General features: G+C 42.6%; 1 protein-coding gene across 2 annotated transcripts in view; it reads right to left on the bottom strand.

The window, feature by feature from the left end:
- The window catches only part of LOC111871076 (zinc finger SWIM domain-containing protein 8), a 108,313-nt gene that overhangs the window by 15,182 nt on the left and 77,996 nt on the right, over positions 1-15,135 (bottom strand). The window contains exons 4-15 of one of the 2 annotated variants that reach the window (XM_033754091.1): positions 14,598-14,771; positions 13,761-13,897; positions 12,632-12,827; positions 10,778-11,017; positions 9,624-9,923; positions 7,602-8,481; positions 6,500-6,984; positions 5,480-5,653; positions 4,667-4,853; positions 3,274-3,430; positions 1,693-1,849; positions 1,352-1,466 (exon numbers count right to left, since the gene is read on the bottom strand). In XM_033754091.1, coding sequence (XP_033609982.1) covers positions 1,352-1,466; positions 1,693-1,849; positions 3,274-3,430; positions 4,667-4,853; positions 5,480-5,653; positions 6,500-6,984; positions 7,602-8,481; positions 9,624-9,923; positions 10,778-11,017; positions 12,632-12,827; positions 13,761-13,897; positions 14,598-14,771 — 3,202 coding nt within the window. Of the gene's footprint in view, positions 1-1,351; positions 1,467-1,692; positions 1,850-3,273; positions 3,437-4,666; positions 4,854-5,479; positions 5,654-6,499; positions 6,985-7,601; positions 8,482-9,623; positions 9,924-10,777; positions 11,018-12,631; positions 12,828-13,760; positions 13,898-14,597; positions 14,772-15,135 lie in introns of both variants that reach the window. The other variant, XM_023863859.2, reaches the window with a different exon arrangement.

Below are 15,135 nucleotides of genomic sequence, written 5' to 3' on the forward strand. Positions count from 1 at the left end.
TTAAGTATCTTTGCTATTATCTTTGCTGTATGTGCAATAAGGCTTATTGTGCGATGGTGGCTGCATTTTGTAGCTTTTGTCTTTTTCTATAAGGCAATCATTGTAACTTCTGTAAAGTCCTTGGGCCACTACCCAGTTTCATACATGGTGTTTATTAGTTCTGTCAGTGTTTTCAAACCACCTCCCAGTAACTTAAGCATATCTCCAGATACATCATCATCTCCTGTAGCCTTACCATTCCTCATGTCCTTGATACATTTTTCCACCTCACTTTGTAAAATATATGGTCCTTTCTCGTCTGTATCTACTTCTTCTTCTGGTTCAACTTCTAAGGTTTCAGGCCGATTAGGTCGATCATAGAGTTCTGTAATATAATTTTCCCAAATTTTCAGCACTTGCCTCTGATCTACTATTCTATTCCCCTGGGAGTCTTCGATGCCAATATTTTGAATCCCATGATTCTCTTTCCATCCTAGTTCTTTTGTCTTCATGTATATCAAATCATAAGGTCCTGTCCTTTGAAATTCTATAATCTCATTACATATCTTCTCAAGATATTCCTTTTTGGCCCTGTCCGTGGCTCTTTTCAATTCATTCCTCAGTCTCCTGTATTTCCTCCTGCCTTTTTCATTGTTTACATTCTTCAATTTCCTTCGCTCCTCCATTTTACTCATCATCTCCTGTGTAACCCATGGTTTTCTTGCTATCTTCTCAACTTTACCAACCAATTCGCTAATAGTATCTAACATGCATTCTTTTATATTGTTCCAAATTTATTACAAAGTGAAGTAATTTTCTCAATAACCCTTTCACTATCATGGATGAATGTCTGCATCATATTTATATATACTGTCATGTGACTGCGGCTATAGACAGGGTTTGGATTGGTAATCAGATTTATCGGATACTTTAACACACAACTCATGACTACACTTCACGGATCACTGTCACACAAAGAGTAGTCTTCTCGGTCACGGTCTTCACTGCGTTGCTTGGCAACATCTTCCAACAGTGGACATTCCTCTGCTTCCGGGCTCATGTCCTTGCTAGCTGACAGCCATCTCTCGCCAACCTCCTACTCTTCTAACTGCCATCTCAGGACACATGGCAGCTAGTCCTAGTTATATTGCCTTGGCACAGACCACACAGTAAACATCTCTTTGGGGATTGTGTGCTCTCTCATTGCTGGGGCAGGCTTGTTCCTAGCAATGGCTGTTGTACTGTCACCTGTTTACAAAGCTGTTACTTGGCAATGTCACAACATCTATATTATGAAAACGTTTCTACAGCATTCCCCATAAAAGAATGACTGTAACACTAATGAAGACTGTGTTTTGGAAAATATACTTACACATGGCAGTGTTCTCAGCCAGGATTGGATCGGATGAAGATCCCATAGCACTGACCATGGGAGAAGATGGGGCTTCACTGTTACATACCTCTTCCTTCCTCCGACAACTAGAAAGCTGGAAGTATTCAAACCCATCAAGCTATATACACCTACAGTAACACTACCTAACGGATCATAACATCACTACAGCTCCTATATATAGAGAGTGCTCCTGAAAACAGTGTCATAAACAGGAGGGCTCAAGCACAAAGTCTTATTTTCTTGTTTCACATCATCGAGTATGTATTCCAGTATATGACGTCTCTTTTCAAGATACTCTGTACAAATTCAAATTGGGTTACCTGACTCTTGGTGGATGGATTGCTGGAGTACATCGAACTCACTATTGGTGTCTTCAGGAGCTGGTGCACCTCCCTGTCGAGCAGCTTGTCCATGATACGAGCCACCTTCCCAGGGTCATCTTTATAGTGCACAAGCAGTGCAATGGCCAGGTCCCCCCTGAGGAACACATACAAACGTTTTATATTACAAAATAACAAACCAATTTTTCTTGTACAATTCGAGGTTCTCACAGCAGTGGTTACGAACGGTACTATCTTCTGGGATAAAACCGTGTAGTCCGTTGAAAGTCAACTGACACTACGCTCTGCCTGCCACCTGCTTTCATGCTGGTTTCTTGCTCCGCTTATTCTTTGATCCTGAAGATGGAGGTGACATGTTCCTCTGAAACATCGGTTGACTTTCAATGGCAATACATGCTTTTATATCCCAGGTAAGAGAACTCTTCAAGTCTTCTCGGCTCTGCAATTTGATGTGGGTGTGTGCCTTCTATACCAACAATTTCATAAAAACTCCCCCTTTCAATGCCTTTCACAGCCAGTTATAGACTTTCAGTGCTTTAAGATTTTTTCCATATGATGAAGCTAACTGACTTCAGATCCATCTGTGCTTAATGTCCATTTCAGGTTCATATTCATTTTGTCTAGGTGTCTGGCCCATCTAAGATGACCTTACCTTAATAATTTCGGGAACATCAGTATAAATATAAATATTTTTTAATGTCTTCTACATTAGAGGAGGCTACTAATTATAAAAATCTGACCTTGAGGTATGACTTATTTGAGTCTCACTACAGGATGGCTTTGACATAGTTACCAGCTGCAAACATGCAAAGACAAGCCTAACGATCCAGTCAAGTTACTAATGTTAGAGTACATTAATTTTCATTATCAAACAGCTATCTGTACACTCTATTAATTACAAATGTTGATCAACTAGACCGCTAGGACAGCTCAGTCATTATTCTTTTTCAGTCAGCAACAGGGGAACTGAATGCAATGCAAATGATGTGCTGCGGGCTGCATAAGTAGGGTTCGGTCGACAAGAGAGGCAGATCATCTCCACGGTAAAGTCCAGACTGACTCTAGGATTCAATCATCTCCACGTTCAATGGGTACCACAGTAACAGAGAGAAGAGATAATAACATTAGGATGGAGCTTACAGCTATGATAGCAATGAGAGGTGGATGGAACTAGCTAAGTCCAATGATGGACTTTGGAGTTAGCAGTGCTGAACTGTAGGTTCTAGCAGAGATTTACTTGGTAGTTTGGTTAGGCTGGTTTGCAGGCTCTACAACCTGATTATACACCGACAGATTATGCATTTTTCTTTACAAGCACTGAAGGAAATAAAACTTCAACAAATTTTCAGTAAAGTGCATAATTTTTCTCCATTGAATAAAGGAGATGAACACTGCATGACTGAAGAATGGTCCTTGTTGAGAAGGGAAAGACCCAAATCAAATATCATGCTCTTAAGTGTCCAATTCCCGCCTTTACAGGATGAAGTAAAATGTTAGAATGTTCTGACATCATACATTCAATAATTATCAGTTTCAATGTGAAGTTACATGGAGACAAACCTCTGTCTTCTGGTTCCCTCACACAGCAATGGATGATCGGCCTCAGAGACGTTAGCTTTCAGTCCTAGTGCTGCTACTGCTGCCTCAAATCCTAGGGCCTCATCAGTTGGTAACCTCAATGATGGATTCAGCAGTTGACATCTTGGATCGCGACCAACTGTTGCTGAGAACAACATGAAGTAGTGAGATCAAACATGGCAAGAGCCTCAGGTTTTGGTATCAATTCTTGGCTTACTTAACAATCTAGTCTTATACTAAAAATATTGTCACATGAAAGTGACTACATGATGGGTTGAGGTTGGAAATGGATTTCTTTAGCACTGATTCCCTTATCTACGACCATTTACAGGTATTCACAACTGACCGAAAATTTGTAGCTTGGGTCCTTGGTGTTCCGCCATCACAGACTTAGTCCCTTCTTGAACTGAGGTTGCAGGGTAACTAGAAGTGGGCTCAGACAGCGAGGACAATGACTTGTCTGGAGTTGTTCTCCATATTGCCTTGTTGCAGACTGCCTAAACAACACTGTTCCCAACGGTATCTCGAATGTTGTGGCCGACGAGGATTTCTGTTTCTGTTGCCCTGTGATATTTCTGTGGTTTCCACACTCCAGTGTTTACAGATTTTAGGTAACCTGTCACCTTATTTTCTTTACATGAAGCTCAAATGAAGTTTAATCAGTTTTCTGTAAGTGAGAAACCTGGAGATTCTCATGGCATTAAGTACACTCTTCAGGGAAGCAGTGCTGTGAAGTTTTGTATGGAGTTATCGACATTTCAGAGGAGCCTGTCTACCGCACTACATGGGATCAGAACCAACAAAACGATAATTCTGATTTCCAAAAGAGGTTCTTAGTAAAATATATTTACATAAACATAAAGGTTCCTTTGTGGAGGGAGGTTAGAACACGTCCACTGTAACCCTGCAAGTTGCAGAAGGTGATGAAAAGGGAACCCAATGCCTGGGGGTATAACTGGGCCACCCTGTCACTGGGGATATACATACAGGGACCTGGTCCTCAAGGCTGGGGGTTGGATGCAAGGCTGAGAACCTTGCTCGGTAAAAGAAAAATGCTATTGCAAAATCCAAAGAAGTGAAGACCGGATGGTGTACAAATCTGGCAGAATCTTCTAAGGAAGGCCACGGCTCATTAAAGGCTGTCCTGCTGCTGCTGGCGACGATGATGAATATAAAGTACAACTCTCATTACACTCGATAACTTTTATTTTAAACATTTTTCAATATCATGCATATTTAATCAAATACAAGGAAAATAATGTAAACATTATGGTGTAACTGCTGTCAGTCTCTAGATTTTCAAATCTACAAAATCATCATTTACAGACGAATGAAGATGGAATTCACTGGTAATTTATGATGTGCTGTCGTTTACCTGGCACCACAAGAACATCGAAGATGAAGCTGGCAAGCATTATTGGGAGCAAAGCTTCACCCCTGGAGCGTAATGTGCCTTCCTTTAACTGTTCAGCCCTTTCCCGGATCATCTTTAGTTCCCAGTTTCCAAGAGGGATCCGTTTCAGCAAGTTCACAAGTTCAGACTCCTGGTTGGCTAATTTCACCTATAAAAGAGAAGTTATAGCGTAACACTACGAGTAATCATGTTGCTATAACCTTGCCACTGTAAGATGCATGCCAAAGTTACGCAGCAGCATGAGAAACATATGTAAAGGTCTAGTAAAGTAAAGTAAGTAGAGGTATTGCCATAACAGGCTGTGGAGGCCCAGAGGATTGTGAGATGTTGAGGCTCCCACATTTTCTATACAGTCGGCTCAGAGGTGGCAGTAAGGTTATCAGCCTTATGCGCTGGTTGCCCTTTACCCCTAGGGATATTCCTGGTACTCATTTCTGTTAGAGGCCGAGTCGACCCCAGGGCCATAGTGCAGCTGGAAGGATTAGGTCAATTGAGAAAATCCACCTCATCGGGATTCGATCCTGGGACCTGTCATACTGTACCAGAATCTGTCGAGAAAACCTCAAAATCCTCAGTCAGGATAGCTTGCGTAGATTTCCTCAGTTTAAGATAGAGAAATCTTTAATCTAGAATTTCACCATGTTACGCAATCCTGACCAATGATTTTGAGGTTTTCTCAACACATTCTGGTACAGTATGACAAGAGTAAGCAACAACTTTTTCCTTTAATGTCATACCAATTTTTTTAACCTGCTCAGAATTGCCAGTGCTTACCTCAAGTGGTTTGGTACTGGCAGGGGGCCGGGCCATCTCAAGCCCAAACATGCCGACACAGAAAGCAAGATGGAAGTGTTCCAAGTTCTCAGCCAATACCGTGCAAAGAAACGCACACTTGGCAAGAGTAGCGGATGCCAAACAGCTCAGTTGGTGTGACGCTGGATTCACCTGCTGCAATACAGCAAACAATGTTATCAATTCTTGGAAATAAGTAAATCATTACGTAAAATAAGCCGTGATATTGACAGTGTATTCAGAAATGAAACAAGGAAATCAGAGATTTGGGTTCCCAAGACAGTGAATACGAAAGCTGCAGCATTCTGCAATGTGATGCCATGTAATCTGGTAGATGGTTACCAGTGTTTCAGAGGGACATGCTGCCTCCAACTTCAGGGAAGGAGAAAACAGTTATCTTAATAACCACTTCTGTTACAACCTAAAATGTCACACATATGGAAGTTACATGGCTTTAATTTGTGTATGTGCGTTTTTATTTTACTGTTGCTAAATTTGGCTTTCAAAATTTAAAAATTTTGAAAGATTTGAGCATGACTGGTGTTTGAAAACATACTCAAAATTGTGTTCACAGCCCTGAATTATACATTACTATGTTATCCATCATATTCATGATTGTGAAAATTTTCATGTATTAAGAACCTGTGAATGGAAATTTCTTATGTCTTCTGCAGTGCATGATTTAGAACCTGCCCTTACAGTTTGTCAGCAGCCTGTAAACTGCTACCAGAATATGGCAATGATAACAAATAGTTCAGGCAACACATAAGAAAAAAAAATCTGTATTCTGAAGATGTAAAAGGTGAGATTCTTTGAAATGTCAGTACCTAATTACCAAACTACATGGTGTCACACCTTCGTGAGACCATGACCTTAATATTCATTGCCATGGGAAGCTCAAACTAAATGTGAAGGTGGTGTAACATAAGGATCAGATTGCTACACTTTTGCTGGCAAATGTAAGCTCTGCAGAAGTGAGAAACTGTCTTCTGTTTCACATACTTTCTTTCTCTTGCCCTTGGCAGGAAGTGGTGGCAGCTCAACCATGAGGTCTGGAGGATTAACCAGCAACTCTTTAGCCAGTCTGACTCCCAGTGTACAGGCCTCCTTCCCGTGACCATGTGCATGGAGACCCTCAGCTCTGGCAAACAGGACATCCCACACATCTTCCATCTTTTTCAGGTTAACAAATACAGTAGACGGCGACAGAGGGTTCTGGTCATCTCGTTTCGTTGCAGACTTTTTCTCGCTGCCCCCGCTACTGCCACCAGTCGAACCGCCGACTCCACTGGCATTCCCACTAACACCTGCACTGACATTACTGATGCCTGCATCATTACTGTTCGACAGTAGGGCTTTAGGGTCATAGTAATACACGTTGTATTCATCTCCTGATTGTTGCGAGTCAGAGTTTGAAGACGATAATGACTCATCTTTGGACGGTCGACGGGAGGCTTCTGAGTCTTCTGGGGGAGACACTCCACCTCCTGAAACAAACATATCTTTAAATAATAGCAAGATGTCTACATGGTTGACTAAACTTATTAGAGGATGGGTAAAAATACAGAAAAAACTACACTGGAAGCATTACCCTCACCATGCACTGCATTATTCAAGTTTACAGTTCAGCAACATAGGAAACATATGCACACATACATAAATATCAGACATAAAAAGATGAAACAAAAATTAACAGATAGGTAGATGGCATTATCAACAACACAAGCTTTGGAGCCTGTTACTGAAAAAGGGAATCAAAACAGACAGATACATCTCACTAATAGTGTTGTTACAAACTCATATAAACAGATTCATCTTAAACAAAGTTTCTCTAATGAAATACAAAATATGAAGAAAGTAGTCTTCTGGGATTTTGCACAGACTGCTTTTACCGGTTCTCACGGTCTCTTCGCTTGCAGATTTCTTATATTTTTCCTTCTACCCTGAAGATGGAGGCGATACGTTCCTCCGAAACGTCGGTTAATACTGCATATACACGGTGCCAAATCCCAGAAGACTGCTTTCTTCATAGTCACTGCCGTGAAAGCCTCAAATCTTACATAAATACAAAATATCTAACCACAATAATTCACAACAAGTTTACCTGAAACATCTGAATCTGCATCCAGAACTTCTGGCTGGGATACGGAGGGTGAACTCAAGTTCGAGGACTGCAGCTGTAGTTTCCTTTGGGACAATGAAGATGACGGTGCTGGCGTAGTTATTAGAAAACTGGTAGCACTTTTAGAAGCGCTGGTACTGAGTGACCTTGAAGATTCAGGAGGGGGAATAAGGTTTGAAGTATTATTACTGAGATCAGAGAAACAACCTGTATCATCCATAACTGATGACACACTCCCTGATGGAACTGCATTAAAGTCCATACACATTTTACTAGTGCCAGTCTTTCTTCTGCAGTTGTTATCACTGTCTTCACTCTGACTTTCTGTACTGGCCACAGATTTGAGATGAGTGTTTCTGAGAGAAATAGAACTCGGACCAGGTCGCTGTTTCTTATGAGGATCATCTGCAATCCTACTGATGCTGGTGCTAGTCCCACTGCTGCTTGCTGAGTCACTACCACCACCTTCCTGTGAATCAGTGTCGCCACTACTGACCTGCAGTGTTGGTCCTATTAAAACACCACTCTCATTCAAGATATCGGTATCTGCATCATTTTCGCAGAACCCTTCACTGCTGACACTTGAGCGGTTTCCATCCCGGTCCCTGCTATTGTTAAGATTGGACACACCGCTCAGCGCGATCGGAGAGAGAGATAAATCATGGTGGGTGTACGAGAATTCTACAAGCTCTCTGATCCGGGTGGGACGTTTGCCCATCCCGCTCGTATGATGATTACTATGGATGTGATTGATACTGAGTAAGTGTGGGTTATGATAATGGTGATAATGATGATGATGATGTGTATGATGATGAGTTGTTGACGGGTGCTCACAGTACAGAACAGCTTGTGATGAGTTTACCTGCAAGACAAAATGTAGGTATAACATGTTACCATAAATAAGATCTGTATGTTTGTGATGATGGTATATTAATAAAACAATGTTTAAGAGACTGAACTCTGCTTCAATCCTCATGCAGAAAGCCTAATCAGTTGCACCTGATCTCTGGGCAAGGGGACTAGCTCTATCAAATGGGCTGGAATGAGCAGGCATTTTACCTGAGAACAGAGACAGAGCCCAGTCTTCAAAACGTTGTTCTAAATAAAAATATGATGGATAATGTCCTATAAGTCAATTGTTGTAATATGTTGTTATGTTCAAGGAGCCAGCTTGACAATATTAATATATGGGATGTGAGGGTTGTTCACAGGACAACACAGATATGAGGGGTGAGAGGAACACACATATGCACATGTGTGGGGGGGGGATCTTTTAAAACTTATGGACAGCAAAACAAACATGACTCGTTAAGTTTACATCACTCAGATTTTATCACTCAGTCACAATCGGCACTGTGATTATATACACATATGTACCAAAAATTAATTCTAAATTAAAATATTTTAAAAGTATGAAGTAAGCCTCATTCCTAGCAGTCTCCATAGTCTAGGGGTAACGCTCCCACCTCATGACTCAAGGTACGCAGGTTCAAACCCGGCGGAGGTCGTGGAATTTTTAAGGGCGGAAAAATTCAGGGAACAAGTCCTCCGGGAGGGACTTTAAGCCGTGGGTCCCGTGTCGTAGCTTTACGGCACGTAAAAGAACCTCATGTTCTTAGGAGACCTCTGAGCTAAATTTGGCCAAAAAGTTTCCCGCCCGAAGTAGTTTCCAATGCCTCCGGTAGATGGGGGAGCTTAGGTACCACTGCCAGAGCAGGGACGACCTCACTGACAGAAAGGGACTAACTATCAGATACCACTGCCAGTAGAAGGCCGAAACCTCGCTGGCAGAAAGGGAACGATAGCAAGCACCAGTACCGGTAGGATGGGAACGTTACCCCTAGACTACGGAGGCCGCTTTAACTATAAGTAAGTCTTACAAGAAAACAAAAAATTTCTTCATTCAGTTTTGCATATCCATCTTTAGTGAAAACCTTGATCTGGTGTACGAGAAGTCAATCCCCCCCAGATTCTAGAAATAGAGATTTTGTTGTCAATACTTACCTGGTTCACAACAAGACTTTCTGCACGAGGTGAATCGCCAGCATGGCGGAAACAAGTGAAGGGACAGTGGTACAGCCGACTAAACCCACTGGTGTACGTTATGCCGGGGAGGGGGTAGTCTTCCCAATCCATGTAGCACGCTTCAATAGCTGGCTTGAATCCCGTGAACACTTCCACATCGCTGCGGAAAATGCTGACATTTTTCATGTTCGTGCCACAACTACCACTGCCGTTCCCTCCAGAACTGCTGCTTGTTAGTGACTGGTTGTTGGACACACCACCCCCACGACTCTTTGTCACCTGCTCGGAATGACATGGATTATATTACTACAGGTTTTGTTCTTGGGCACTGGTGCCATTGGCTACATGGCCATCATTTTGGAAACACCTGCTAGCCCCTTCTTCTAGGTGAAATGACTCACAGACACACATACTGACTGTTCCCATTCATGTGTCCAGCTACAATCAACAGAAATGCAAAGGTGGCCTTGACAAGGACATAAGGATGTGAACTCAGGTCCCTCTTCAGTGACACCTTCATTTTTCTCCATTCATCCTAGCCAGCCAATGGATGAATGGGGCCGTGCAAAAGGTAAGGTCACTGGTGTAGAAAATGGAATGAGCAACGATCTTGGAAACAAACTATAACAGATCCATACCACGTTTATGAAAGTATTATTTATTGGGGGGTGGGGTACTTAAAATCTAATCTACTCAATACAACGTGAGCCTGGATAGCATAGCTGGTATAGCAACCGACTATGGGCTGGATGCCCAAGGGGTCGGAATTCGATTGGAAAGGACATGGAAGGAAAGAATTATGGCCTAATTTTAGGCACTATCCAAAAATTTGGTTGGAGGGACTCAAGAAAACCATAAAAAATTTAATTCAGGATAGTCAAACTCATGCCAAAGTTTCCTGGAATACAAGGGGGGTGTCGCATCCAGTCAACCGCAATGTCTGCTGAGAAAAATGCTGAGGATGATAAAGAGATTAAACTTGAGCATAAGTAGGAAAAAAAAAACATGGAAAGAGAACACAGCGAAATATACGCAATACATACGGTACTTTACAGAAACATGTATACGTATTGGTGGACGGGATCTTGTGAAAAGTATAGTGTATCAGTATGTAAACTCACCAGCTCACTCACCTTTTCAACAATTTTAAGGTGCCAATCCCTGAACTGGCCATGAAGGAGCTCTCTCTCTTCAGGAGACAGGCCAGGATTCAGGGCTGCCAACCGCCACAATACCACAATCTCGTCACAAAGAGAAGAGCAGGCATGCTGTGATGTGTGACTATTGCTGTTCATATTGCTGTGCTTTCCCCCACCATGGCCAGAGCTGCCATTATGCAGAGCCACCTTGGTGTTGAACCACCAAACCAGAATCTTAAACAATTGGTGATGATAAATGCCAACACGTTATTCACCAGAATACACTCACAAAACAGCACAGCAGTTACACATAATATTTACAAGCCTATAACTGTCTAAACATCTATGAAATGGCTGGTTCATTACAATGAAATCATCTATTCTTTTAGTTATACACGTACGTCGTACAGAAAGTCATGAGCAACTTTTTCTTGCATGCAACCTGGGAACAGCAGATGAAAGAGAGTATGGTGGTAGGTGGAACCAGCTGTTGTGTTAACCTTGAGTGTCTTATGACATCAATACCTTGCATCACATGACCACTATCACTCCTAATAAAATGGCCGACGATATGTTGTTTCACCAGTGTGCTGTCATCGAATTTCTTGTGAAAGAGGAAATCCCGGCTGCAGAAATTCACCAGAGACTTCAGCGTGCGTATGGAAGTGTGTGCAGGGTGCGAGCAGTGTTCAAAGACAGGTGAAATATTTTAAAGATGGGAACACCAGCATTGAAGATGAGCCTCAGAGCGGTCGTCCTCGAACAGCCTCAACTGAAGACAACAAGGAAAGAGTGGATGAGATCATTCAAGATGACAGGTGTGTGACTGTGGATACAATAGCCCGAAAACTAGGAATAGGGCACAGTGCAGTACAGGAGATGATTGAAAGCTTGGGCTACAGGAAAGTTCGTGCTTGTTGGGTCCCGCGGCTATTGACCGAAAACCACAAAGGTCAGCGAAAAGCCATCACCCCAGAACTGCTGCAGATATTGACATGAAGGCGATGACTTTTTTGCTCTGTATTGTGACAGGAGATGAAAGCTGGTTTCACCATTTCGATCCTGAAACGAAACGGCAGAGTATGGAATGGCACTGTTTGCATTCCCCATCAAAAAAGAAGGCAAAGACAGTGCCATCACCTGTGAAGGCGATGGGCACAGTCTTCTGGGATGCAGAGGGGTTTATTCTGGCTGAATTCCTGGAACCTGGGCAAACCATCAATGCTGCTCATTATGTCCAGACACTGCACAAGCTAGGTCGTGCATTGCACGATAAATGTCTGGGATGAAACATCATCATCCTGCATGACAACGCTCACCTCACATTGGAAGCAATTGCAAAGATTGGGTGGGAAGTTCTTCCACACCCCTCCTATAGCCCTGATCTGGCAACCTCTGACTACCATCTTTTTGGATTTGTGAAGGATCAGCTGCATGGACAACGTTTTGAGACAAGGCAGGCAATTCAGAAAGCAGTGTGTCAGTGTCTTCGGATGGCTGCTTTACAGAAGGGGAATTTTCAAACTCCCAGAATGCTGGGAGAAATGTGTACAAAGAAATGGCGATTATGTGGAAAAATAAAGAAAGGTCTATAGATTGAGGTGGTGTATTTGGTTTGTCAATAATAAAGCATGTTACTTTACAAAAAATTGTTGCTCATGACTTTCAGTACAGCCCTCGTATTTCATCTATGTGATAGTTTGGAAATTATCTCTAAAGGTTTTCAAGTTATTGATCACCTAAGCTGAAAGTATAAATAAAAATTTTCTTATAGAAAAACAATGAAGACTGAAGTGTGATTAGAGGAAAATTATGTGTGGAATTACGGTACATAAGTTTTGATCATACCTGTTCACAAGCCATGCATTCCTCGGTGATTATTTCCAGAAGAGGTATGGCATTGCGATCATTTCTCTTGAACATCTCACGAACAATAGACAGCAAATTCCACATGCCTTCTGGTTCTCTGCCACGTAGTGGTCTCAACAGATTGCTCCATTCAGCAGCCGCTGGAGGTGCTGCTGCACTTAGGTAGTTCACATCACTGGCAGAAGAAATGTAATTTCTAAATAATGCAACAAACCTGGAGAATGCATAATAAATAAACACAAAGGAAAAGCAATAAACACCCAGAGCTGCAAAGGAACCATAAGGCTGAACACCAACTCCATGGAGCAGAGTCCTTCTTGAGAAACTAACAGTTGCTCAGCTACTCTAGAAACCAAGGAACCTATGCAAGTGCAAGGCCATGTATTGACATGTTGACCCCTACCTCCCCAGCTGCACGTAGCGGTAAAGTAGCGCTCGCGTAATAGGCAAGTAATCACCCCGCAACTCTCCCCGCGGTGACGTCACGAGCGGAGCCGAAGTGAGCCGAGTCCCCGCAACCTTGAAGCTATGCAAAGCGAGTCAACAGTGGTGACGTCGCTGAGGGATATCGCGGTTGCTAGGCAGCAGTCAACAACTCCGGACAGCGTGGCTAGCAACACGGCACCAGACGACAATGGTCCGGACCGAGGCTACATAAGGAGCAGCGAAGGCTATTCACAGTCAGTCCTCGAGCTACCTCCGAGTTAGTTCTAAGTTAGCCAGCAACCAGTCAGTTGTAACGTGGCATTTAAAGTGTAGTATTTGTGATACTGCAGATAGCAGTAGTTCTAAAACTGTCAATTGTGTGATTGTACGTGCGAATGTGAAATAAAATTCGCTACATCAAATACATCGTGAAGTTAATTGTCGCGTTATACACCCAATATGCGACAATATCATAAATGCTGGTTCTTTACGGTGAAGGGCTGTAAGCTTCCTTCTCACCCACAGGTCTTCAGCAGAGGACAATGACCGGTCAGCTGTCCACAACTGCTTATTCAACATATTAACAGCTACCCTCCATACCTGCACAACATATACTTATGGCCTTAATACAAAACCGCAGCTTTAAAATAATTTACCAGGAATCTTAAGTGGTTAAACTGACCTGAACACGATTGGGGCTGGCACACAGAATTTGATGAGTATTTTTTTGATGTTGTCATGGAGCGTCTTTTCATCCAAATACCACGATGTCTGCTCATTGGCCGAGGCACCAGCTGTGGGATCTGGAGCGCCACACACCTGAAACGAAGGTGATGCATTATGGGACATACGTACAAGTGAATATTACAGTCTTCTGTGACGTGATGCTGTGTAGCTTTGAAAGAACCGCTGCCTCCGTTTTCAGGGTAGAAAACTCTTCTACTTTGAAAAGGGAGGCAGACAGTTCCTTCTAAACACTGTTACCTATTTGATCCAGAAGACCATCATAACCACAGATCTTACAACAATGATGACGACAACAAAATAACAATCTAGAAGGCAAACACTTCATGAAGGGTGTGTTGTGTGCCAAAGTACTATGCACACAGGCAGAGAGATGAATTATTGTAAAATCCTATAATCTTTCTCAGCCTTGCAAGACAGAGATAAACAGTGAGCTGCATACTCATTCTCAGCCTTTCAAGAACAGTGAGCTCCATACTCATTAGCAGGCTTGCAAGACAGAGATGAACAGGGAGCTCCATACTCATTCTCAGGCTTGCAAGACAGAGATGAACAGCGAGCTCCATACTCATTCTCAGGCTTGCAAGACAGAGATGAACAGTGAGCTCCATACTCATTCTCAGCTTAGCAAGACAGAGATGAACATGAGCTCCATACTCATTCTCAGGCTTGCAAGACAGAAGAACAGTGAGCTTAATACTGCAGCAAACCTGCACTCTGATACCCAGACTGGACAGGAGGCCGAAGCAGGCAGGCAATCAGTAAAGCCACTTACCGTGTTGATGGCTGACGGTTGTGAAGAGAGCAGTTCATCCAGTAAACGCTGAGCAGTGGGCAGAATCTGTTGCGGCAGCTCACTGATCAGATACTGAGCAAATTTCTGCAACTGCTCACGATGAAGTCTTGACAATGACTCGCTCACTGGAGCCCGCAGGCAAACTTGAGTTGGCTGATAACAATGGTCATATCGTTGCAAATTAAGTTTATCTACACTACATACAACATAGAGGCCCAAATGTATACAAGTGGATTCACTTGCACATACACAAATGGAATTATCTGTTAGTATGCATTCTCTGTGCAAAGTGAATGCATGCAGAAGGGATTACAGCCATCTATTTGTATGTTCATACATTTCATCTGAAACTACTGAACAGATCTGAATGAAATGTAGAACTGGAAGTCTATGTGACATGTAGACCCACTGCTAGGGAATGACTCTGTAAACAAGCTTGCAACAAATATGCAATCAACAATAGGGTAGACACATTTCTAGGCAATGCCCGCAATACAAGCATTTAACAACAAAATCA

Source organism: Cryptotermes secundus, unplaced genomic scaffold (genome assembly GCF_002891405.2).
Source record: "Cryptotermes secundus unplaced genomic scaffold, Csec_1.0 scaffold73, whole genome shotgun sequence".
In the NCBI taxonomy this organism is placed as follows: Eukaryota; Metazoa; Arthropoda; class Insecta; order Blattodea; family Kalotermitidae; genus Cryptotermes; species Cryptotermes secundus.